Below are 24,645 nucleotides of genomic sequence, written 5' to 3'. Positions count from 1 at the left end.
TCTCATATATGGGGGAGAGGATGAGACAGCTGGGACTGTTCAGCCTAGAGAACAAAAAGCTCAGGGGGATCTTATCAATGTGTATCAATAACTGATAGGAGAGTCTAAAGCAGATGGAGCCAGGCCCTTCTCAGTGGTGTCCAGTGACAGGATAAGAGGCAATGGCACAAACTGAAATACAAGAAATGCCACTTAAGCACAAGAAGAAACTCTTTTACACTGAGAGTGTTTGAAACAGTGTTCCAGCAGGTCACAGAATCTCTATCCTTGGTGACATTTAAAACTTAACTGGCCACAGTCCTGGGCAACCTGCTCTAGCTGACCCTGCTTGAATTCTGGACTAGTTGATCTCCAGAGGTGCCTCCAACCTCAGCAATTCTGTGATTCTGTAGAGTTTGTGTAGTCAAACCAGATTGTCACGCTGGAGGGTCCAGCCTCAAGCACCATAAAGAAATGGGCTCAAAACACAGCAGAGACAACCCCCATTAGGGAGCTGATCCTGATCCTTCTAGACCCAGACTAAAGAAATTACTCCAGTGGGGTTTCTTCAGGCTAGGCAATGTCATTGACAGCAGACCCAGGCTGAGAGAGGTCCAGGTCCATTTTTTGTAAATGGCTCTTCCTACAATAACTTTCTCACTGTGAAACACTCCCATCTTCCACAGCCACTATCAGTGCCTTAGATTCCTGACCTCAGCAATTCCAGCATGGTTATTTTCTTGTCTTCTGCACCCATGGGGAGAAATTCCTTGCTCTTAAGTGCTCTGTGAACTGAAAGAGTGTGCTGGTTTTGGCTGGGACAGAGCTAATTTTCTTCATAGTAGCTGGTATGGGGCTATGTTTTGGATCTGTGCTGAAAACAGTGTTGATAATGCTGAGATGTTTTCATTACTGCTGAGCAGTGCTTACACAGAGTCAAGGCCTTTTATGCTTCTTACCCCACCCCACCAGTGAGGAGGCTGGGGGGGGGGGGGCCACAAGAAGTTGGGAGGGGACACAGCCGGGACAGCTGACCCCAACTGACCCAAGGGATATTCCAGACGATATGATGTCATGCTTAGCGTACAAAGCTGGGGGAAGGAGAAGGAAGGAGAGGACATTCGGAGTTACGGTGTTTTGTCTTCCCAAGTAGCCATTATGCGTGATGGATCCCTGCTTTCCTGGAGATGGCTGAACACCTGCCTGCCCATGGGAAGTGGTGAATGAATTCCTGGTTTTGCTTTGCTTGAGTGCATGGCTTTTGCTTTACCTATTAAACTGTCTTTATCTCAGCCCACGAGTTTTCTCATTTTTACCCTTCCCATTCCCTCCCCCATCCCATGGTGAGGGAAGTGAGTGAGCGGCTGCATGGTGCTTAGATGCCAGCTGGGGTTAAACCACAACAAAGAGGAAGGTTTTTCTTGATATCACTGAGAAAGCTTGAGGCAGGGCTGGGACCAGAGCCCACAGTTTCCATGTCTAGTGCCCCCTTCACTGGCCAAGGAAGCTCCATCTGAATAAACGCATCCCAAGTATCCCTGGCTATTTGTCAGTTTTTTTCAGGACCTATCTGTGGAAATGCAGAACTCATGTCAGTGCTCCCATGGCTGGCAAGGACTTTATGGACCGTATTTGAGTAGGATATCTCCAGTCCACACAGGACCCTCTAATCTTGGGCTGGAGACAAAAATATACAGATCCTGGGGAGACAGGGAGAAGCAAAGAGCTGAAGCAGAGAGGAATGTCTGGTTTAAGAAGCGAGTTTGCAACACATCAGCATTTGCCTCTGCAATGAGCTCTGAGACACATCTGATAGTGTAATAGGAGAGAGTACAGTGCAGAAGAAACATTCACCTGCAGAGGCTGGAGAGACCTTGTAGCCAGAGAGAACGTGAAGCTGCAGGAGCTATGAAGGACCAGCTCTCTTTAGCACACCCTGCCCAAGCCAAGAAACTTAACTTGCTGTCTTAATTACCAATGAGGCAACAGGAGGCTGGAGGAGTGCTGTCCTTCACCACAGTCTTTTTTGAAAGTAGTGTCCTGTTTTCCCAATATACACAGAGTTTCAACACTAATTGCTAGTATGAGTGTGGGCATAGGTATCCCTTCTACTGAAGACAAGGGGAGCTTTGGTGACAGCTCCAACAGACCAGGATACGGCCTGTGGGAAATAAGATTGGAGTAGAGAAGTCTGCGGATGCTGGATAGGAAAAGGCGATGGGAAGAGCTGACTATTTCCAGTAGTGCAGGTTGTACACATGCAAAACTTCACTCAGTTGCCTTCTGAAAATCCCCTCTCTTGGAGTCTTCACGTATAGGGTGTTAGAAAACAGAATTGCCTGTTCCAAGTCCCTATAAATTTGGGGAAGAATGGAAAAAGAATGACCAAATTGATCTGGCAGAGCACAATAAAAAGAGCAGTGTCTGACTGAGCTAAAAGCCTGCTAAAAGCATAGCTGTGATGGAGTTTGTGGCAGAACTCCAATCGTCTTCAGCACAGCCAGGATTTCACTACAAGTTCTTAAAAAAAGAGTGAGGTTAAAGACTCCCCTATGCTCTCTTACTAACCTGGAAAGAAAGAGGCAGTTAGTCTGAGAGAGGCAATTTATCCAGCCATGGAGCCAGCTCACCTGGAAGGGACAGGTCTCTCCAAGGGAGACAGATTTCAGTCACCAGCAAGTCACGCAGAGCACAGCCGTGCATTATTCATGGTTTGGTTTGGCACCTGTCCCCAGACCTGCTGCGCGCCTTGTGAACTTTCAAACACTGACCACACAGAGCCACGCGCGGCCCTTGACCGAGCTGGGTCTGGGCTATCCTATAAGAGGGGCTCCCACACTGCAGTTTCTGCCAGCTGCATGCTGCTTGCCTGTCTTATTCCCCCATGCTAGCTGTGAAACAGCAGATAGGAAGGCAACTGTACACTGCCTTTCATCAGCTCTCCCCATCTCTGCTGCCTCCTTGGCATCACCCCCAGGGCACATGTCTGACCACGCTTTCTGACAGTGCTCTGATCTTACTACCAGAACAATGGGGCTTTAACTGATTACACAAACACCACTGCAAACTGATACACAGAGGGAAACATGGGGATGCCGCTGCCAGCAAACCCCTCTGGGAGGCAGCTTTCTTTGCGTGGAAGCAACTATGCCAAAGTAGATCTTATTACTGAAAGCACAGGGGCTCAGCAGCGTCCAAGAGATGCACCAGTCCCAGGTCAGCAAAAGGTAACTGGTCTCTGCAGCTGCCACAAACAAAAGCAGCTGGTGCTTCAGAGCAGGGTTTCTGGGGAGGAACACCAGAAATGGTTTTTCACAGTAACCTGAGCGGGCATGTGGTGGACGCTTGTGTGTGTGTGTGCGCGTGCACGCATGTACAAGAATAGGTGAATGCACCCATGGAGTTAAGAAGAGAAAAAGACTGAGCATTAGGACACCCTTCCAAGAATGAAGATTTACGCACCTGCACCCAGCATAAGTGAGGAAATACTGTTTCTAAAAGATAAATACTACAAGGAAAAGTCAGATGTTTTCTGAAAAATCTTTGTGTCAAATATAAGAATTATTTGTGAAGCTCCTGGAATTCATTCTGGCTTTAATGACAAATTTCACTGAAAGCTTAATTATGGACATACTAAAGACCATATCGTTATCCCAGATTATGACAGCAGAATGAGGCTGGCAGTTTTCCTGACTCACTCTTCTTGGTGAACTCAAAACTAACACATAGGTGACATAATTACATTATAGATAACACACACATTATATGAATGCATGCATGTGGAAAATACATTTCAGTTGAAATGGAAGTAGTATAGGCATTACACTGACAAATCAACACAAAAACAACTGTCACTGTGAGCTCATCATCTCTCCTGTCTTTATAATGTGAGGTGGAATCAGCAACTGGAAAGTAAAGCTCTTGTCTTTGGACAGGTTCTTTAGACTATATATCAAGAGTAGTAACTACCAGCAGTGCTTAGACTGCACATCTTACAGAAGTACTTTACACATCTGACACTAATATACAAATTGAATGAGTCTCCTACTATTGCTGTGATGTGGGCAAGGAATTTACTACAATCACTAAACTCACAACGGGTAATGCTAGTTCCTTTGAATAGTGATACAGCAGGTCCAAAGAGAAAGAAACTGTTATGCAAAGATTTTGTAATTATAAAGTTAAAACAAATCTTCCCAACTGACGTTTCTTCGCAGAGAGCTGTTACACTGAGCAGCAAGTGGCCAGAGCAGCAAGGGTCAAGATCTACCTCTAAACCATTAAGAGGCTATTTAGGGACAGCGAGTGGCACGAAGGAGTTGGTGCCTCCCGGAGTCGTGTCCCGCAGCATCACCGAGGGCGCAGCGCTCACCGCAAGCCAGAGAGCGGCTGCCACCTGCTGTACTGCCGGCACTGTTCCTCAAAGCATACACCTTCCCCCGCCCGGCTACATCCCCCTCACCAGCCCGGCTACACCCCCCTTTGCTTAAGAGCGCCAAAGGGAGACTCTGAGAAAGAGCCGCACCCAGAAAAGAAAGCAGGGGTGCTGGGGAGAACTAGAAGCAGTGGTGTCGTGCAGAAAAGGAGCTAAGCGCTGGTCGTGATCAGGGAAAGAAGATAAAATAACAAGAGCAGGTCTTGCTAGGTATTTCACAGGCATGAAAGTCTGCAGGAATTATGCTAAGAGCTCAGCTGGTACAGCGTCCTGGTTTCAGCTGGAAGAGAGTTAATTTTCCTCCTAGTAGCTGGTATAGTGCTGTGTTTTGGGTTCAGTATGAGAAGAATGTTGATAACACACTGATGTTTTCAGTTGTTGCTAAGTAGTGTTTATACCAAGTCAAGGATTTTTCAGCTTCTCATGCCCAGCCAGCAAGAAGGCTGGAGGGGCACAAGAAGTTGGGAGGGGACACAGCCAGGACAGCTGACCCCAACTGGCCAAAGGGGTATTCCATACCATGTGACGTCATGTCTAGTATATAAACTGGGGGCAGTTGGCCTTGGGCGGGGATCGCTGCTCAGGAACTAACTGGGCATTGGTCAGCGGGTGGTGAGCAATTGCATTGCGCATCACTTCTTTTGTATATTCCAATTCTTCTATTATTATTGTTGTCATTTTATTATTGCTATTATTATCATTATTAGTTTCTTCCTTTCTGTCCTATTAAACTCTTCTTATCTCAACTCATGAGTTTTACTTATTTTTTTTCTGATTCTCTCCCCTATCCCACTGGCTAGGAGGGGAGTAAGAGAGCAGCTGCATGGTGCTTAGTTGCTGGCTGGTGTTAAACCACAACATACAGTTTGTTAGTCTGTTATTGTTTGTGCTTGGGTATCTGCATGCACAAAGCCAGTAACAGCGCTTGGTGGATATGCAGCACTTTTTGAAAAACACATGAGTGCACACAGAAGAAGTTTCATGCACAAGGTATCTGTTGTGCACCAAATCCTACGTTGTAAGCACAATTAAGGGACTTTAAACTTATTGAAGAAAACTGTACTTTCTCTGAAGAGCCCTACTATTGCAACAAAGGAGGTTAGGGCAAGAGCTGAACTACAGCAAAATATTTATGGCGAAAGAATTCCAGGCTTAACTGCCTGGGTAATGAGACATTTGAGACCTCCATGCAATACAGCGCACACAGATCTAAGGAAATACAGATTGCCCATGTGAGTAGGGGCAAAGGCAAGTAAAAAAGTACCATGATCTCATTTTCCTGATAAGGTTCAGATCTTCTTATGTGAAACAGGAGTTTTAAAAGGCATCTGATCTCCAAAGGCACACAGATCAACTGTTAGTTAAGGATATAAGAGATTACAAAACTAAAAGAAATAGAAGTTCAGAGCTAGACTGGATTCCCTTGACACCTTATGATGGAGGGTTACTAATAGAAAAAGTTAATTAGGAAGCAGAAAAATATCAAATAAATGGGAATTAGAGACATTGAAATGATTCAGTGAAGGCAGCATGGTTTCTGAGTGTAGCCTCTCTTACTGGGAGAAGTTCAGAAAGTAAGGAGAAGACTCAGAAGCAGCCAGTGGAAGTCTGTAGCCAGGCAGCCTCTGTGCTTTTACCAAAGCCAGTCTCTTTATAAAATAGATTCAGAGAGGAAAGCATGGCAAAAAAATCAGTTACCAAACTGCAAACTGTGACCAGAGCTTCCAACTGAAGCTTCCCCAGTACATGTAAGTGAAGCAAAAGGAAAAATATTTTGTACAGGTACATGCATACAAATACACATCCTGCCTTGATTTGGCTAGCTGGGAATGGGCAATTCATCAATGCAAACAGGACAAGATTCAGGTCTTCTCTCTGCATAGGAGTTACACCAACTACACCAAGGTGCAGTATTGGTTTGAAACAGAAGAACTAGTCATGAGTAACTTCTCTGAGGCCAGAACATTGTGTCTTTTTCTGTTTTACCTTAATCAAGCCTGACACGTGCTTGTGGACCTATATTCCGTGCCTATGAGAGGGACAGGGCACTTTAGAGAAGAGACTCAGAAACCATCAGGAATAAACAATACAAAGCAGGGCAAAGAGCAGATGAAAGGGACATGAGTGTGTAAGACGAATGAGACAGAGTGGAGTAAAACAAGCAGAGCATAAAAACAAATCAGTGGAAAGAGGAAGCAAGCAGTGACAGCATCCAAGAAAGAAAATCTTCTGTATAGTCCCTATGGCCAGGTGTGTGTTTGTAGCACTCTCTCCCTGCCCTGATGAGGCATGAAGTTTGATTGCTTGGCTCAAGCAACACACACCAGCAGAGAGCAGAACTGAATGAGCCAGCTGTGATTACAATTTGAAAAACTAGAGTCTAGAGATAGGTAGTTTTCACAAGCTCCACCATTAGCGAAGAGGGCTGAAACTAGCTACCCTCTGGTGACCCCTCTAGTAACCATAGGGCCCAAGAGCTGTGGTGAGATGCAGCCTGCAGGAAAAGAAAACCTCCTGTATTCCAAGTTAGCATCATGCGAAACTGCATGCAGCCTTCCCGGAAGTGTGAACAAACAGATCCATTGCCTCTGATTCCTGTTGAAATTCAGAGCTACAGAGTAAAAATGGCACAAAATAGATCAATTTAACTGTTGTCTCTACATGGGAAAAGGATGTTCATTTATAAAAACAGTCACTGTTATTATTCACAGAGCAGAGGATGCAAAGGCAGAGACCAAAGAAAAGAGTAGCACAAATATCTTTCCTCTTTGTAGCAACAAAGATGCCCTAGGAGTAGGGTAATGTGAAGCACTCTGAGCAGAAGGTGCTTGTTTCCCTTCTTCTTTTCAAAAGCCAAAACACTCATCAGACGCAGTCCATGCAAGGACAGATACACAAGACAGCCCTTTAGCAGGATACAGAGCTAGTTTGCTGGGAAAAATCCCAGTGCTGCTTCTCAGCAGCTGTGCGAGAACAGCTGGGCTTCCACCCTTGCCCCAGGGCCATTACTACCACTGCCTCCCTCCAGCTTGCAAGTAAGGGCTTCGGCTGCCCATGCCGCAAGCAGTTGGTAACATTTCAAACCCTAGCTGCAAACTATAAACAGTTTCCAATTTGTGCATTCCTAACTCAGCAAAGAGTGCAATGGTTACTGTTGCTGAGGGCTAAACAGGGGTCATAAGGTGATACTACTAGCAGTGAATTATTTATGTACCGTAGCATCGACCGTAGCATCGGGATTTAGGGTCATGGCCACAAGAAGAGAATATTCTGGGTCACCCCTCCTTGCTACAGAAAAATATACCCAGCTTTGAAAGCAAACAGCTGATATTCCTTGTTCACTGTCAAAGATTCCCTAACTCATTCCCACACTGAAAGTAAAGCAAATACTCTGCCCACTTAAGAAATGCTTGAACAAAAAACACCCTGACAAACTGACAAAAACAAACCATCCTCACAAATGCAGTCAGAGGGGAACAGCAGACAAAATGTTGCTGGGTATAACCCTCAGAAATCAGCCCCAGTTTCTACCTGGAGCTCAGCATGCATTAGTTCTTGCTGTGTAACTCCAAAGCAAGATCCAGACAAGAGGTAGTCATAGATGGTCAGGCTGAAAGATCCTATAATCATTAAAAAAATCAGCTAAGTTTAAAGCATTACAAGTGTTTCTGTAAAACATGACTATTTTAGCTCCTGTTTGTCAAAGCACTTCCACTTACTGCACTTAGAAATGAACTTAAGTATCAGTTACTGTCACTGCTCAGCCCAGAATCACAGCAGTGCCTCTGCTTTAAAGGTGCATGGTAGTGCCTGAAAACAAGACCGGATTTTCAGCTCTGAAATGCACATGCATATCTCAGTGCACAGACAGCCTTTCATTTCACATGAGAGTGACAGTTCTCCTGTGAATTTGTAAACCGTCCTTTCTATCAAAAGACATAAAATGAGCCCTGCCTCCATCAAAATGTTCTTTCTAAGTGAGTTAATAAGGATTTTCTGTAAAAGCTGGATGAGAACTTAGCAGAGAAATAACATCTACACACAGTACTGCTAACTGACCATTGACGATGAAATAAAATCTAATGTGTGATCTTACTTATGGTGAAGCACAGGGAAGTCTTGCTTAATCTTCCCTGGGTGTGCTATACTGTTCACGATGGGCTATTTCTAGCCCACTGTAATAATTTCTGTTTATACTGTTGTTCTCCTCATCCCAGAGGTTTTGGTGGGCTGCACACTGAGATTTAATGCACTTGTCATCACTACAGTGAATTATTCTGGATGTTACACTTAACTCCAGTTGGCACAACCTCAAACAGATAGAAATATCTGACTACATTCTGATTTTCTCCTACTCTATTAGTCAGCAGCAGTTCTCAGAGACGAAGACAAACCATTCCACTCCTCATATTTACATTCTGCTTAGAGTGCTGATAGCATTTTTCCTCAAACTGATGCAGACCCTGTCTGCTGGAGAAGCACTTCATAATATTTAAACCATCATGCAGTGCTGATCAAGTTCAGGTAACACAGCTCTGAAAGGTATAATCTTTTACCAGCTACCATATTATAGAAGTCAATCAACTCCTTAAAATGCTCTGAAAGTCAAGCTTTCCAAGCACTCAATCTGCCATTCATACTTCTACACACAGGTGAATAATTTTACCAGGACTTATCTAAATAAAGAAAAGCAAGCATCAAAAAAATGAAAACATCAGGAATAACTCAGACAAGTCTGGCAACACTGCCTCTGCTTTCAAAGGCTGTAGGATCCAACCCTGTAGCACACTGGAGCTATAGCAAAAGTAACATATGGGCATCCGAGTCAGATTTCCAAAATTAGTGTGAAGACAAGGCCCAGAAAAAGTTGCCTTGAAGCCAAAAGACCTGGGCACTTGGGGAACTAGCCCTTATTTAAGAAAATACTTGAAAGAGCCTATTTTCTGAGTAAGCTACTTTCAGGACCCTTTGCTATACAGAGACAAGTGACCTAAAAGATATTACAATGTATTTAACACTGTGAAGCTATTTTCTTGCAAAGGCAGAGAGCAGGGGCAGGTGGGGTTTGTGATGGAATACGTGGGCCAGACCCTCAGCAAGTGTAAAAGAGCATGACTTTTTGTCCTCATTGAAGACACGGTAATTCATACCAGCCAGCACCCCTATGTGTGTAGTCTGATAAAGGGAGGAGTCTAAATAAAATGCATATTCCCAAATAAATAAAAACTGCGTCACTCATCTCTTTTTCTTTGTAAAAAGCTAAAAATTCTTCCCTCAGACTCTGTTGACTGCGATTGAAGTTCAGCCTTAAAAATGTGATCAATGGTTTTAAATGTTTTGATTAAAATTTCTTAATTAAAATAATTTTTATGAAGAATTATCTGCTAGAGATAAGGGTTTTCCCCACTCATGCTGACAACTGTTCTTATAAAGAAGCTCCTCACCAATTTTTATGTTCAAACATAGGAACATCTTGGATTCATAGCACACAAGAAGTACACATCATTTGGAGGGACTTTTTCACCAAAAAATAAATACGAACTGAGAGAGTACATGCATTTGTCCAGAAGGAGAACTGTTATGGAAGCCTGAGCTTTTGCTTTTAAACAGGATTTTCTCTGGCACATCGAGAGCATTCCTTCTTATTACAGCAATGTGTAAAACCGCTGAGAAAAGGATACCAAACTACTTCCTTAGCAGCCAGCCAGAAAGGACAGACTACTAGCTTGAGTTATCTGGATTTACAGGGGAAAAGAAACAAAAAAGGAAAGCAAAAGAACGCTCCCTCCCTGATAGCACCGCTTTCCCGAACGCCCCTTGCGATCCCAAGGCAAAGGCCCCCACCAGGAGGACGCAGAGCCATTTCCTTCGCACTTTTTAAACTTCTCCCTGGCCGGGCCAGGCAGGGCAGGACCCGGGGGGGTCCGGATCGCCTCTGTCCCCCTGGGGTCCATGGGAGGGAGGGGGGGGTGCGGGGGGGGGGACCGAGGGGATGAGGCGGCTCTGCGCGGAGGGGCGGGGCGGGCGCGGAGAGGCGCGGAGCTGTCCGCCGCACCGGTGCTGAACGGGGGGGGCCGCGCCCCGCTGCCCGGCGTGGGGTGCGGCGGGGAGGAAGGGGAGAGGTCCCACGGTGCTGCCCCGAGGAAGGGAGGGCTGAGAGGGGCACCAGGAGGGGTCCCTGGATGGGAAGTGGAAGGGGGTGGGGAGGGACGGTCCAAGGGGTGGGGTTGTCCCCGGACGGACCGTGCGAAGGAGGAACTCCTGGATAGATGGCGGAAAAGGAAAATCCTTGGACGGGTGGTGCAAAGAGGGAACTCCTGGACGGCCCTCGCAAAGGAGAAAACCCTTGGATGAGTGGTTCAAGGGGGGGACCCCTTGCAGCGATAGCGCAGTGGAAGATCATTTGGACAGGCGGATAGGGAAATTCTTGGAAGGGTGGTGCAAGGGGGAAACTCGTGGTCAGCCAGTGCAAAGGATAAAGACTTGAATAGGTAGGTCACAGGGAGACTCCTTGGACAGGTAGTGCAGCGGGGGAACCCTCGGACAGCGGTGCAAAAGGGGAACCCTCGGACAGCCAGTTCAAAGGCGGAATTCTTGGAGGGGTCATGCAATGGGGAAACTCTTGGACAGGCTGCACAAATGGGAAGCCCTTGGATGGGTGGTTGAAGGGAGGGCCCCTTGGATGGGTAGCACAACGGGAAAACCCTTGGACAGATGGTGCAAAGGGGAAACCCTTGGACAGGCGGTGCAAAGGGGAAACCCTTGGAGAGAGGGTGTCCCTAGACAGAAGGGGTGCTGGAAAGAGGGGGAGGATCGCACCTGTGTATGTTCATCTCCCGGGGTGGGCGCCGCGCCTTGTCGTAGGCCACCTTGGCGAAGACGCCGGCAATGAGCACGAAGGCGATGGCCCCGCACGAGATGTAGACGGTGGCGTTGGTGCTGTCCTTGTCCGGGTCGTACTTGTTGGCGTCCCCGTCGGCGCCGTTGCTGCCGTCGGCGGGCAGCGCGCCGCTGGCGGTGGTGGGGTGGGCCCACTCGGGGCTCTTGTAGTTGCGGCACAGGCTCTGGTTGAGCTTCTCGGCGCGCTTGTTGCAGCAGAAGCGGTAGAAGCAGGTGCCGCAGCAGTAGCGGAAGCCCGTAAGGCTGTTGTTGCACTCGAACTCCTTGTCCCACTGCCCGCTCACGTCGTAGTACCCCCAGCACGTCTCGTGGGCCGGGGCCGAGACCCCGCCGCCGCCCCCGCCGCCGGGGGGCGTCCTGCCGCCGCCCGCGCCCTTCCCGCGCCCGGGCAGCGCCGTGGGGGCGGCAGCCCCCGGGCCCGCCAGCGTCTGGTTGAGGAGCTCCTTGCCCGGCTTGGGGGTCCGCCGCGGCGCCGCCGCCCCCTGGGTCCGGTTGCCCTTGGCGCGGGGGGGACCGGCCGCCTGCGCGGCCAGCAGCAGGGCCAGGAGCTGCAGGGAGAGCAGGAGCAGCGGCAGCAGCAGGTGCCGCGGCCCCATGGCGGGGCTCAGCGGGGGCCGCGGGGCGCGGCGGGGCGCGGCGCGGGGTGGGGGCGGCGGGCGGCGGCGCGGGGCTCAGCGGCCGCGGCGCTGCCCCATGGGGGGGGGGGGGGGGCCGGGAGGGGCGGGCGGGCGGGCGCGGGGGGTCCCGCTGCTGCCGCGCGGCTCTTCAGCGGCGGCTGCCCGGCGCCGGGCGCTTCATGCCGGCGCGCAGCGAGCGGCGGAGCCCGGCGGAGCGGGGCTCGAGGCGGCGGGGTCCCGTGCCGGCCGGTGCTCCTCCGGCGAGGGGCTGCGAGAGACGGGGAGAGGGTCAGAGCGCGCCGCGCCCCGGGCACCCCGGCCCGCCCCCGCCCGCCCCCCCAGCCCACGGCCTTACCATGCCGGAGCGGGACTGCAGCGGGGCCGCGGCGCCGCGGAGCAGGCGGGCTGCCCGCGCTCCTCGCGGAGGCGGGGGCGGAGCGGCGCGGAGCCGGGCGCGGAGCAGGGGCGGGCGCCGAGCCGAGCCGCGCCGCGCCGGGCGCTCCGGATTAGGCCCGCCCACCGCTGCCGGGCCCGCTCCTTACATCACTCCGGGCCGGCGTCACCGCACGCGGGGCGCCGCTTCGCGAACACGCCGGGCCGGCGGCCCCCGCCGCCCCCCGCCGCCCCCCGGGGCAGCGCGCACCGGCACCGGCCCCGGCCCCGGCCACGGCCCCGCCTGCCCGGGAGGCCTCGGGCTGAGCGGTCTGGCTCCCGGCGGCGTGCGTGGGAAGGGTCCCTATAGGGGTGTGCGGGGGCGTGGTCCCCATTGGTGCGAGGTGCGTGGGGTCACGGTCCCTACAGAGGTGAGCAGGGGTATGGTCCCTACAGGGCTGTGCGGTGTAGGGTCCCTCCGCCTGTCCCTGGGGATGTGGTCCCACTGGGTCAGCTGTCTTTACAGTCCCTATAGGGGTGCATGGGACCACAGTGCCTACATGGGCACGCAGGGGCTATGGTGGCTATAGATTTGCAGTCTGTATGGTCCCTAATAGTGTGTGCACTGGCTATTGTTCCTGTACGTGTGCGTGAGTTCATGGATCTATGTGTGCAGGGAATATGGTCCCTCTGGATGTTTGAGGGCTACATCGACCCTGTTGGAGCGTGTGAATGTTAGGGACCCTCTGGACATACGCAGTGACATGCTCCCCATCACAGTATGTGGGGGAGGTATGATCCTTATGGATGTGTATGAGCAGGCCCTATAAATGTGCACAAGTTGTTTGGGTCGGGGGCCCTAGAGACACATGTGGGCTCCTGGGGTTAATGGAGCCTGGGTGTCCAAACAGGTCTGCTCCAGGCAGCTCAGGAGCAAAGCTCCCTTGCCTCTCTAGGAGGTTCCTGTCCCCGCACAGTGCCTGCAGCACAACCTGGTGCTGGGCAGATGTTGGCCACAGGGCTGTCAGGCCATGCTGCCCACCAGGCCCGTGCTGTCCGCACTGCCCTGCCACCCCCTGCACAGGGACACACCTCCCAGGCTGCATAGGGGCTGCTACACCAGCCTGGGGCTGTTGGCACCTGCCCAGGAAGGTGCACTGCGTCCAGCTGAGTCCCAGTTCCCTGCTGCAAGGGCTCAGCTATTGCACTCAGGGTGGAGAAGAAGCCATCCCCCACCCCAACTTGTCTGATACACTCCCCACTTCTTCAAACTGGATCCCCTCCAGGGCAGCTCTGGGGTGCTGTAGAGATGGGCTAGCAATGCCCTGAGCTGGCCATACCTGGTGACCCAGGCACAGCCACCACGTGTTTGTTTAAGGCAGTTTTGAGCAAACTTCCTGCAGGTGTAGAAGGTTTCACTGCTGTGAGCCACTGGGTCCCCATGCTACAATTTCCTCAAAGTCCTGGTGCTTCCCCTGTGTCCCATTGCAAACTAAACTAAAGCCTTTACAAATATTTCCTGAAGACATACAAGGCATTGCCAGCTGTAAGGACACACAGAGGACAGAGAGAAATCACAGCAAAGAGGAGCACATGAAGACAGGAACTGAAGTGATGCCCTGTAGCTGTAGGCAAGCAGTTTTCAGGAGTGGGGAGCATGGTGTAGGGGGAAGAGAGCAGTGGAGAGAAAGTGGAAACCACCCCTGAAAATCCCCTCCCCTGTACCTCGAACCCTGTGAATCATTTCCTCAAGCTACCTAGGTTTGAAAGCCCACAGTTCTTGGCTGGGGCCATTTTATAATTCTCTTAGGAGACCCCACGGACCGTAAGGTTGGCAAAGAAAGCTTTAGCTCTGCCATCTAAAGCTGCTCTGATGCTGGGGGACACCTGGGGAAATCAGACAATAGCTTCATTCCTCAAGAAGACCCACATGGCAGTACTAGGAGTACTGTGTTTAAGGGATGTGCCCAGGTCTCACTGGTAGATCAACACCATGGGGTCCACAGGCCTCAGCAGTACCTGACCCCAAACTCAGAAGCGAGGCAGAAGGAGACAGCCTAAGACCAGTGTGGCATGTGACCACCCAGATGGGAGTTTGAGCTGCTTTAATGCATGTTCCATTCTGAACCCTGAATACTGTGAGCCCGGCTGATCTGTCCTTCCTTTGGGGATTATGCTCCCATTATAGGTGTCCTCCAAAACCTTATGTCAAAGCAGATTTGGCTGATGTTGGGAGGCCATCTCCAAACATTGTGGCCCTTCCAGCTCCCCAGCATGGCTTCATCAAAATCACCCTGGCAAGCATCTTCAGCCCTGAGCTGCCTTGAAACTCTGTCCCTGCTTCTCCAAGGTAGGTGCTTTGCAAAGTGTAGGAGGCAACAGGATGTAATAGTCTGCATCTTCCCCTCATCTGGTTGTTCCCTGCACACTTATACAGGAACTGAGGTCTCTGCAGAGGCACTGCTTTGGGGAGGGGAGGTACCACTCTAGAGAAAACCCACCATCCTCTCCCATGTGGGCAAGGCTACCTGCTGAAGGCAATCCTCAGGGACAAGATCCGTAGTTCTTGAGACATAAAACTATTGATGCTCTTCTGTCCTTATGCCAAATGTTACAAGGGCACAGAAAATGTCTAGCAAAACCATATCTCCCTGGAGAACAGTGCTAACTGCTAAGTGTTCTGCCCCACAGAATATTTGGGGTCTGAGACTTGTCTTTTTTTAGTGTGTCTAGTGTGTCTAGCACAGCCTCCAGCACTGGCTGAGAATTGGACTCCATGTGCTCCTGCGATACCGCTATGGCTGAATCAGACCAAGGTAATGATGAAACATCCAGATGCCTCTGCCTCCTCCTGCTCAATTTATCAACACCAATAAGCATGCTAAAGAAGGACAAAGTCTCCATGGATCTCAGGTATAATCCCATTGCCTTGCCCAGAGCCAAAATAGTGGGATGGAAAGAGCTAAAGCAAATGTGGAAAAAAGGAAACAGTCCCTGAGGAGCAGTGTCAGGTTCCTGGGACTTTTCTGGGGCTTGCAGCTGCGCTGCTGGCTGCAGAAGGAAAGGACAAGGGCTGAGACGCTTGAGGGAGAAAATTACTCTGCTCCACACCTAACCATACTTGGGAAAGATCACTCTGATGACAACTCCACTCCCTAACTTCATCCCCACCTGGAAGTCACTACAAAATCTCTAGCACTTTCTCTTTTATCTCAGGTCCCATCCTCCCCAGGTTGTTTTTATCAGCATGCCTGTTTCAGAGCTGTTTTCTTGTTTATCTTCTTTGCCGGGTGCTTTCATCTCTCTCCTGGAAATGCCGCGGCTGCTGGCAGTGAAGGGAAGTGCAGGTTCAGTAACTTCTCTTTAATCTAATTCGTACACAGAATCATTCACCTTTAGCCCGTTTTCCCTGCCACCACTTGTCGGACTCTGATGACTTTGTGAGGAGTTTGTAATGAGTCTGATGTGCTCAAAAGCTGATTCTTCCTCGTCAAGGGATTAAATAGTGACCGTGAATCTTTATTAAAATGAGCTCAGCACTTTGGACCTAATTTTTCTTCTAAAATTAATGTAGCTACAAAAAGCTAATAATAGGAGTTTGGGGGATTATTTCTATGAAGCTGAATTCTTTCTTGCTTGACTACATATAAGCTTGCTTTATGAATGTAGTGAAGGTACAGGGTGGATCCTGATTTTGTTATAAGCAGAAGGCTGCTTACTCCCAGATACAAGACAGACCGTGAATGGAAAGCAGACAGGGAAATGTGAGGGCAACAAATGCAGTGACAACAGACACTGAGGTGGCAGGGGTCTCACACACAGCAATATGGGCAGCGCCAGATGTGATCAGATTCTTGTGCAGTTTCCTGAGCAGCTGCTTCAAAGGAAGGGACAAGAAACTAGCTCAGAAATGGGATAATGCATCAGCCTTTCCTTGTTGGTTTATTCTCTGGTGCCTGAGAGAATTCTGTGGTTTATATGGTTTTGTATAGTTGGAGGAACTGTGATTATCTTTACCTATGGGAACATCTTGTTTCTCTCTTGTTCTTCCTATCCATCCAGCTACTGTGGCAGTGAATGTCACAGGCTCATGATGACCTACAGCAGTGATGTATATGCCTGTCTTTGGGGCATTCTCAGCACTTAAGCCTCTGTTTTCTGTCTCAGTAAGGGGAGGAGGGGGAGGAGACTGCCAGGCTGTTGACAGATGTGTACGCAGTTTTCCAGACAACTTACCCACCTATGCAACTTGGGGGATCAAGATGCTGCTGCTGCCTGCAGCAATGTCAGCAGCAGGAGGTGCCACTAGACCGGACAGCCAAGTACTCCTGGGAGAGGTTCAGGGAGTTCACTGACGTCTCACCAGTGAGAACTTTGGCTAGGCAGTTCATCAATGCACTCACTTGAAATGTCCATATGGGCCATCTGTAAACAGAAGACAAAGAAACTTCTCCAGCAAATGATTGATTCCTCATTATTTATCCAGGCCTGCTTACAAAGAAGGCTTCAGAAAGTACTTTTACCACTGCACCTCTGCAAACCCCGAGGTCCTGTGGTCAGGTGGATGGACATAGGCTAAGTGTCTTCTCCTGGTCGAATAAGCTCTGACACAAAACTGACCAGCCAGACCCACAAAGTTCCTCTGATAATGCTCTGTGTGTAGGGGACAGTGCTGATGCCTGCACAGCTCACACATTTGTTTTCTGCTGCTTTTCCTTTTCCTCCTGGTTTGAACTCCTCTAAAATACACTTATACAGCAAACACTGCCTTGGGGGGTACCAGAGGTATTTTGCTCCTTCCTCTGTGCATGGAAGAAGATCTGCATGCAGAAAGCAACTCTTGTGGTCCTTTCTTAGCTGATAGACTTGCTTCACCCAAAAAGAATTTACCTGATAGTGTCTCTGCACTTGTGAAATCTTGTGATGCTTTCTTGATAGTTAACAGAAAATCCAGCACAAGGCAAACCCTCCAACTATTCACTGCAATATGTGGCATCCCCTGGGGATCCAGGCAGAGAGAAGGGAATACAGAAACCTCAGCACAGGCTTCTTCTCCTTTACTGGTATCTACTGTGCAATGGTTCCTCCAGGCCTGCCCACCAGTTTGAGAAAGACATTTTAAACTGCTTTGGCTTTCTACCTTTGTCGCTGCAATTGGTATGTTGCTACAGGCTGGGACTTTCTCAGTCTGTGAAGGGCAATATGCTGGTTAAGAGTAGCATATCACTGATGCGGGCATCTTGCCCCCATATTGGATATTGGTGGTTAGTTTCCTTTATCTTGCTGTATGTGCACAGAAGGGAAACCAGTGAGAGCTATTCTTTTACATATCATTACTGTCACTGTTGTTATTTCCATTACAATTATGGCACCAACCTGTCTCACTAACACAAGGGCAGACTTCTCCTTCTCTTCCCAGCACCTAGCCAGGCACTGCTCCATCAGTGCCCAACAGATCTGACTTTCCCATGGAATTTGGCAAACCCAGCAGCCACTCTTCCATTCAGATTGTCCTACAGCTCAAGGCACTTCATCACCAACCAGTCTGAGCCAGCAGAAACTGTCCAAGTCAGCAGAGAAGCAGATGGAAGGAACCAGATTGCGTGCATCCAACACCTTGCACAGTCATTACCTAGCCACAGGCTGAATGCAGATGATAACATGAAATGAGAGATATTAACTTTGGTGTTGATGATCACAGGCCTGCCTCCAAGCCCAGCAATATGGTGAGGCACTCGGATAGCTTCTTCTACTGAGATGGCCTCCTGGCTCTATAACTCAACAAGCCCTGTGTCCATACCCACTTCACCCCGGCTACCAAGGGCAACACAGGCTCAGACAACCTTGAGGAGATGTGAATGGGCATTTTTCTTCTCTCCAAACATCTCATCCAAGGGTAGTTCTTCAGCTATGACATTTTTATCTAGATGTATTAATTTAACAGTAGAAACCAGGCACTGAAATGCCACAGAAAGGTATATTTGCAGCCTGCCATAGCTGGGAAGATTGCGTGATCCCAGAGCTCATCTTCTCACAGACCACCCAGGACTATAACAGTTCATTGCTACCTGTCCCACACATCTGTCTATCCTTGCAGGAAGGCTTCAGACCCTATCCTAAGACTGAGAACAACCCAGACATCTTGGGCTGACAGTGTCTCAGGAAAGCTGTGGTTACAGTACTCCCAGCTACTATCACATAAACAAAACACCCTTCTTTCATTGCAAACCTGAAGACTCTTGGGCTCCAGCAAACTCAGCCCATGCTCCTGCAGTCATAGAACAGCGAGTCATCAACTTGAATGATTAGGGTCAAGTGCTCATCATTGGGATCTAAGCAGCATGTATCAGTATCCTTGGTTTTCTGGTATCTGTGTTGAAAGAGCAAAGAGGATGGAAGCCAGAGCATGAAGATCGTACAGTATCAGCTGGGACATGCAAGCTGAACACAACGAATCACTCACAGCTGCCTCTGTGGCTATGCTACAGACCAAGAACATTTATCAGCCTTCTTTTCTGCTGTCACTTGCACTTCTGAAACCTTTGTATTATTAACAGTCATTCGCACAGCTCTGGGTGCCCACCACCCACTATGGAACTGAACATTGGTCCTGGAGAGAACTATCTACCTGCTCCACTGACAATATCACTCTATTTGGAAGGGCCTTTTAAGGTCACCTTTCAGCGGCTTCTCTGCATTCCTGCACTTCACTAGAGACCTTGAAAATACATCAACTCACAAATGGTAAAATCAGACACTAGGCATTAACCACTATGTCTTAAACATTACCTGAACACTTGACAGATAAACCCAGGGTTTGTCTCAGGGAAGGAATTTCTCTTGCTTTTCTAAACCATTCAACAGCCCGTTAGGGATGAAGAGGTGATTCAGCTAAACTTGAGCAAGGCAGAGGTGATGCTGAGCAGAGGGAAGCAGTTGAATGTTTCACAGAGCACGTTCAGCCTGCTTGGAGGAAAGGTCACGTGCACAACCAGGGTGCCCCTTCTGTAGGTTCGGATTGCCATTGCATTCTCTGCTAGCTTTAGTTTTTCTATTGCAGAGGTCACAATTCAGACCTTCTATCACTTCTGATCAGTAACGAGTCTCTCTTCCCTCTTGGCAGATCACATGGGTAGTCAGGTACCCAGAATGACCTCCTACCAGTGGTTAAAGATCATTGCCTCCCTGCTACTGCTCCGGGGTTCTCATTAACAAAAACACAGAAGACAAAACAGAATGTACCAAATAAAATGCTTAACTGCATGAGTATTTCCGGAAGAGGGGACAGACACTCTGCTTACTGTACTTCTGAATGATGCACAGAAGCTATAGTGGTGGGCACAGTGGGAGATCCTACAGAGAAGGGATAGGATAGCATAGGATAGGATAGGATAGAAAACAGAGCTGTTTAGCAGAAGTAGGCCAGGTTGTAGGTATTGTGGGACTAGAAGGATGCTAAAATGGAGTCTGCAGCTTGTCAAAACAATTGGATTCCTGTATTTTATGCCTAGCCTATCAGGCTTGCTTTGTAGTCAGTACACAGAGACAGAGGGAGGCTGTGCTGCATGGATTTGCAATAGCTCTTTAAGGAGAAACTAAAGTCCTGGGTGTCACATGGATGGCAACTGCTGGGGCTGTTCCCATCCTGCTGAGCCCTGTGGCTGAGTCAGAGACCACAGGAGGAGAAGGGGCAGGAATATTGGCCCAGACTCCGTCAATTGTGTGACTGCGGTAGTGGGATTCGTGCTGGAGGACTGGCTCTCTTTCCCTGTGTTGTAGCTAGAGGCAATTCCTGCTGTCCAGCTCACAGGTGGAGAGCTGAAGTTTGGTGTCAAGGAGAAGCATGTCCACTGGGAAGGCTGAAGGACCTTGAGTCTGTCTGCTCTAGGTGTGTGCATCGACCATCCTTTTTCGGCTGCCTGCTTGAAACAGCTGGGCTTGAACTGCTTGGTTCCTCGCCATTAATGAATACTCTGCCCTGGGGGGTTACCCTGTGCTCCCACACTCTGCTGTTGGTGTGATGCAACCCAGCTTTCCTATGAGCAGTAATATTGTACCTTCCCTGGCAGGGCTTTGCCTGGGATATCCTCATCGATGCCTCTAAAGGGGGGTAACTGTAATGAGACCATGGGAGGAACAGGCTGAGATGCCTCCAAATCTAAGGATCTACAGCAACTTTTCCTGACCTAACAGTAACAGTGCCCTTTGTAGAGGGACTTACATTTCCATGATCTTTAGTCCATGATCTTCATATTTCCATGATTTTCAGTCTCCAATCTGGATGGGAAGCATGATTGCTGGTCACCTTCCTACCCAGCTGGTCAGCCTAAGAGATATCCATGCTATTGCATCTGTGGGGAGGCACCGTCACACAGGGTCCCCACCACAACAGCTTCCCCTCGTACCCTACTCTTAAAGCACCAGGCCAGCATGAACGCAAAAGCAGAGAGGAGCATGACAACAAGCCTTCCTCTTCCTCCCAGTGGGTGAAGCAGCTCAGGTGAGGAAGTATTGTGGGGCATACTGAAAGGTGGCAGCAATAGAGAATATGAGAAGAGCTGGCCAAAAGGGATACCACCTAACATTTTTGCATAAGATTCAGCAGCACAAGAGCAAGTGCAGGGCTCATGCAGTGACCTGATAAAAGACAGAGTGGCTGCTCAGGAGAACAGTCTACCCAGTGTTCAGTCGCCCTCTTTGCAGCTGGTATGACAGTAGGGCAGATTTCTACATAAAGCAAATGACTTACTCAGGCATGACAGTGCTTTCAAATGGTCTGACACATTCTGCCCCCTGTCTCAGTAAGTCCCTCTGTTCCTCTTTACAGGTGAATTTTATACTTTTTGTAAAATCCCCTGGGACGAGCCAGCTCTTCCCAGTCATTCATGGGCCAGGTGAATGACCAGAAAATTGGAGGACCCAAAAGTCCTTTGAACAGAGCTCAGACCATTTTGAAATTAGGATATTTTCCAAGGCTGAGAGGGACACCAAAGAAAGCCGAACCCCAGGCTTGCAAAATTCAGAAAAGAATGAGGGGCAGGAGCACTGCTTGCATGGCAGGCCTGGGTAATCTTTGCCGTGCACATGAACAATTCCAAAATACCGAGCAGCGGGTAGTGGGAGGAGCAGGTCTGGTGTGTTGAAGGCAGGCACTGCTGCTTAGGCAGGGTGCCTTTACTACATCCCCTTGGCTTAATGGGAACTCTTTTCCTTAAATCTTTGTGCTGCTGCCACTTCTCTTGTTTAACCAGCCAAAAGCACATGCTAGGAGTCCAATTGCTGCTGTCGGCAGCCAGAGGAACAGCTCTCAGAGCAGTCCAGGAGAGGGCAGGCATTATCCCCAGCTGTGCAGCAGCGCGCCGGAGAGCTGGGCAGAGATGCACTGGAAGGAGCCTACTCTGTCGGGACTTCTGGTCCTGTGGACATTGAAATGCTTCAGAAAACTGGGTTAATTTCACCAGAAATGGTGTCTGGGAAGGACTGGGAATAAAAGGAAAGCTGCGTTTGCTGTATTGCTCTGGGTGGGAATGGGTAGTGCATGCTTACCAGGTTTTTATTTGAAATTCCTTTCCACTCCCGGCACGCTTTGCAGGATGTGTGCCTGTAGAAATCAGCAGAAATCAAAGACCTGCAATACTAGTAAGCTGTGGTGGTGTTTGCAGGAAAACTCACATAGTTCAGGGGCATTTTTCGCCAAGCTGTATATCACTTGAAAGTGGCTGTGCAGCTGTGACAACTCACCCATATGCTGAACAAATTTAGTGAGCATCATTCAGAGCTGTACCATTACTGACAGTATAAGCTTGGGTTATATTTTAGTCCTCTGAACCCACCTGGCCAGCTGTTAGAAGAGAGAGTTGAGAGAGAAACCTGATGGCAAGAAATTGGAACCTGTAGCAATAGAAAACCAAAATAGAAAGGTGAAGGATTCATGAACAACGTGGCCAACAGCATAGAGGAGTTACAGCACAGGAATAAGAGTTAATCTGAGATCCCTTGGAAACAAGAGAAGTCCTAGCTTTGATATCAGGCTACTGACTGATGGAACTGTTCAAACTGGCACTGATAGCACAGGAACAATCAGGGTGTTTGATGAATATCTCTGCTCTGCTCTGCTTGGTACTTTGCAGTCATTGGCCTGACCGTGCAGACAAGAGGGTCACCCTGGGTTAACAACCAGGGTCACCGGTCTTGCCCTGCCCCTGCTGCTCTGCCAGGATACAAATAACACCCTGTCCCCTTGCCTTGCCATTTATTTAGCATTTGTAACTGGGTCTTACTTTGAAGACACTCTCCCCTGCCTAACTCCCCAGCTACAGGTAACCTGCACCTAATCTGGGCTAACATGCACTGGTTTTATTCTAGTTTGGTTTACAAAAGCCATGCAAGCTCAGGAGCCCTTCAGCAGAGGGACGTCACCAGGGTGCCAAGCCACGTTTGCACCTTATTTTCAAGAGTCCATTGCTCTGAAGCACTGATGAATCAATGGGCATGTCCCACCTTTGCAGTACAATAAGCAGACCATAATGTGCAAAGGAGAGGTAGCTGGGAGACCAGGTGAAATCCACATATTCAGGGCTGGAGGGCCAAGAAACCCAAGCTCTGGAAAGCTTCTTCTTGCAGAGCTGTATGTAGATGTAATCATCCTGAGATGCCAAGTAATAATCACTCCAGCAGCTCTCTTGTTCAAAGTGCAAAGCCCTTCTACGGGATCTGCACACTGCTTCTCCCTGTTTCTCAGTGGAAGCAGTGAGAACCAGTTGGTGTGACACACAGGCTGCTCTCTCTGTACATGTGTGCCTGTGCGTGGGAAATGGTTAGCAAACTTGCTTGGACTTTGAAACTTTCCCACTCAGTTTTTATTAATTCTCCCTTTGCAATAATCCTCAATATGTTTCGCTTACATTCAACGAGCAAGAGGGGAGCACTGCCTCAGTTAATTTAACTCCCACAAATTCCCATCACTGCTGGGGAGAGATTGTTCTTCCTAGCAGATAAAGCAGCTTCTTTATATTTCAAAAGGTTAGAGATTAGATCTGGTTACTGTTATACTTTTATTAAAATTTCTATTTACATTTTTTTTTTCAGTGGTACAATTACAGAAAAGGCAGAAAGAAAATGTTCAATTCAGAACACTGAAATATCCCTTGGCCTGTAGCTTACATGCATGTGGAAAGTGAGAGCCCTGTTTCCCTCACCTGCAGATGGGCAGGGAGGAGCTGGTGTAGGCAGCCAGCAGGCACTGCCTGTCCTCCTCCGTACACCATGCTGCTGAGTGAAAAGAAGTAGCACGGAGCTTGACCGAATTTCTCAGGCCTGTAGCGAAAGGGGAGCTGCCTCTGAACAGAAGGTCCCTGGACCATTTTTCTCCCAGGAAATAGCTTTGGTTGATCCCAAATGTGAAGCTCAGAGGAATTTGCAGCCTGGCCTCTGATCCATCCCCCTGTGGTTTTGATGGGGATGTAAAGGCAGACAGTGAGCTCCTTTATTTACACCAGATGGATCTTTATGCTACAAAGTCAGATGTTACAGTGACAGTATGGGACTCTGGGCTGCCACTCACGTGGCGTTGGGTGAACGACTGCCTACAGGTAACAGTAAAGGGAAGAAGATGAATCCTATAAGCACTTTTCATAGAGGCAAGTCCAGAGTCACACCAGATGGAAGGAAGAACTGGGTTCCTTAGGAAGAGCATGGGGCTCCAGCACTCACCCACGTGGAGCAGGATGAGATGCAGGGCATGCACACATTCAGCGACACTGCTCTGAATCTTGACAAGGGAAGAAAGAGGAGACAGTATCTCTCAAATGCCAGTGACCCCTGCACTGACGCTAATCATGTTCACTGCAAATCTACAAGCCTGTGACCTTCTTGCTCTTGGCTCACATGCACAATAAAGCAGTGAGCAAAGGAGACAAATAAACAACAGCAAAGAACAAGGCTGCTCCCTTTATTGAACAGCACCTCTCTGTTCAGGAGCAGGGGGAGTGCACATGGGGAGGGAAGGGGAGAGCATGAAAGGTGGCCTTTGCAAATAAATGTAGAATATTGCAGGTGGGGATCAAGAAAATCTTGAATTTCCTGCAGCAGATGAGAGCCAGCAATGCGCTTAGTATAAAGCAGCACTGATGGAGTACAGCAGCAAAACAGTGATTCCTTAAAATTTTCCAGAAAAGGGTATTTTTAGGCTGTAGAGGGTATGGGGCTTTCCTCAGCAATGTCCAGCCTAAGGAGGTCTCTAGGAGCAGGTGCAGGCTGGTAGCCAGAGATGAAGGAGAGCAGGGTGGGAGCTGAGAAGGTGGGAGACACTCAGCCAGCCACTCTTTGGGGGTGCACTGATCT

General features: G+C 49.1%; 1 protein-coding gene across 4 annotated transcripts in view; it reads right to left on the bottom strand.

The window, feature by feature from the left end:
- The window catches only part of SHISA6 (shisa family member 6), a 273,517-nt gene extending 261,522 nt beyond the window's left edge, over positions 1–11,995 (bottom strand). For 3 of the 4 annotated variants that reach the window (XR_008238333.1, XM_052808628.1, XM_052808631.1), the window contains exon 1: positions 11,234–11,994. Coding sequence is in view for 3 of the 4 variants with exons in the window: in XM_052808628.1 (XP_052664588.1) it covers positions 11,234–11,910 (677 nt within the window). In the remaining variant the exon portion in view is untranslated. Of the gene's footprint in view, positions 1–11,233 lie in introns of all 4 variants that reach the window. The other variant, XM_052808630.1, reaches the window with a different exon arrangement.
- Positions 11,996–24,645: the final 12,650 nt, after the last annotated feature.

The sequence above is a fragment of the Harpia harpyja genome, chromosome 14, assembly GCF_026419915.1.
Source record: "Harpia harpyja isolate bHarHar1 chromosome 14, bHarHar1 primary haplotype, whole genome shotgun sequence".
Taxonomy (NCBI): Eukaryota; Metazoa; Chordata; class Aves; order Accipitriformes; family Accipitridae; genus Harpia; species Harpia harpyja.
This window is presented reverse-complemented; position numbering and strand designations above follow the sequence as displayed.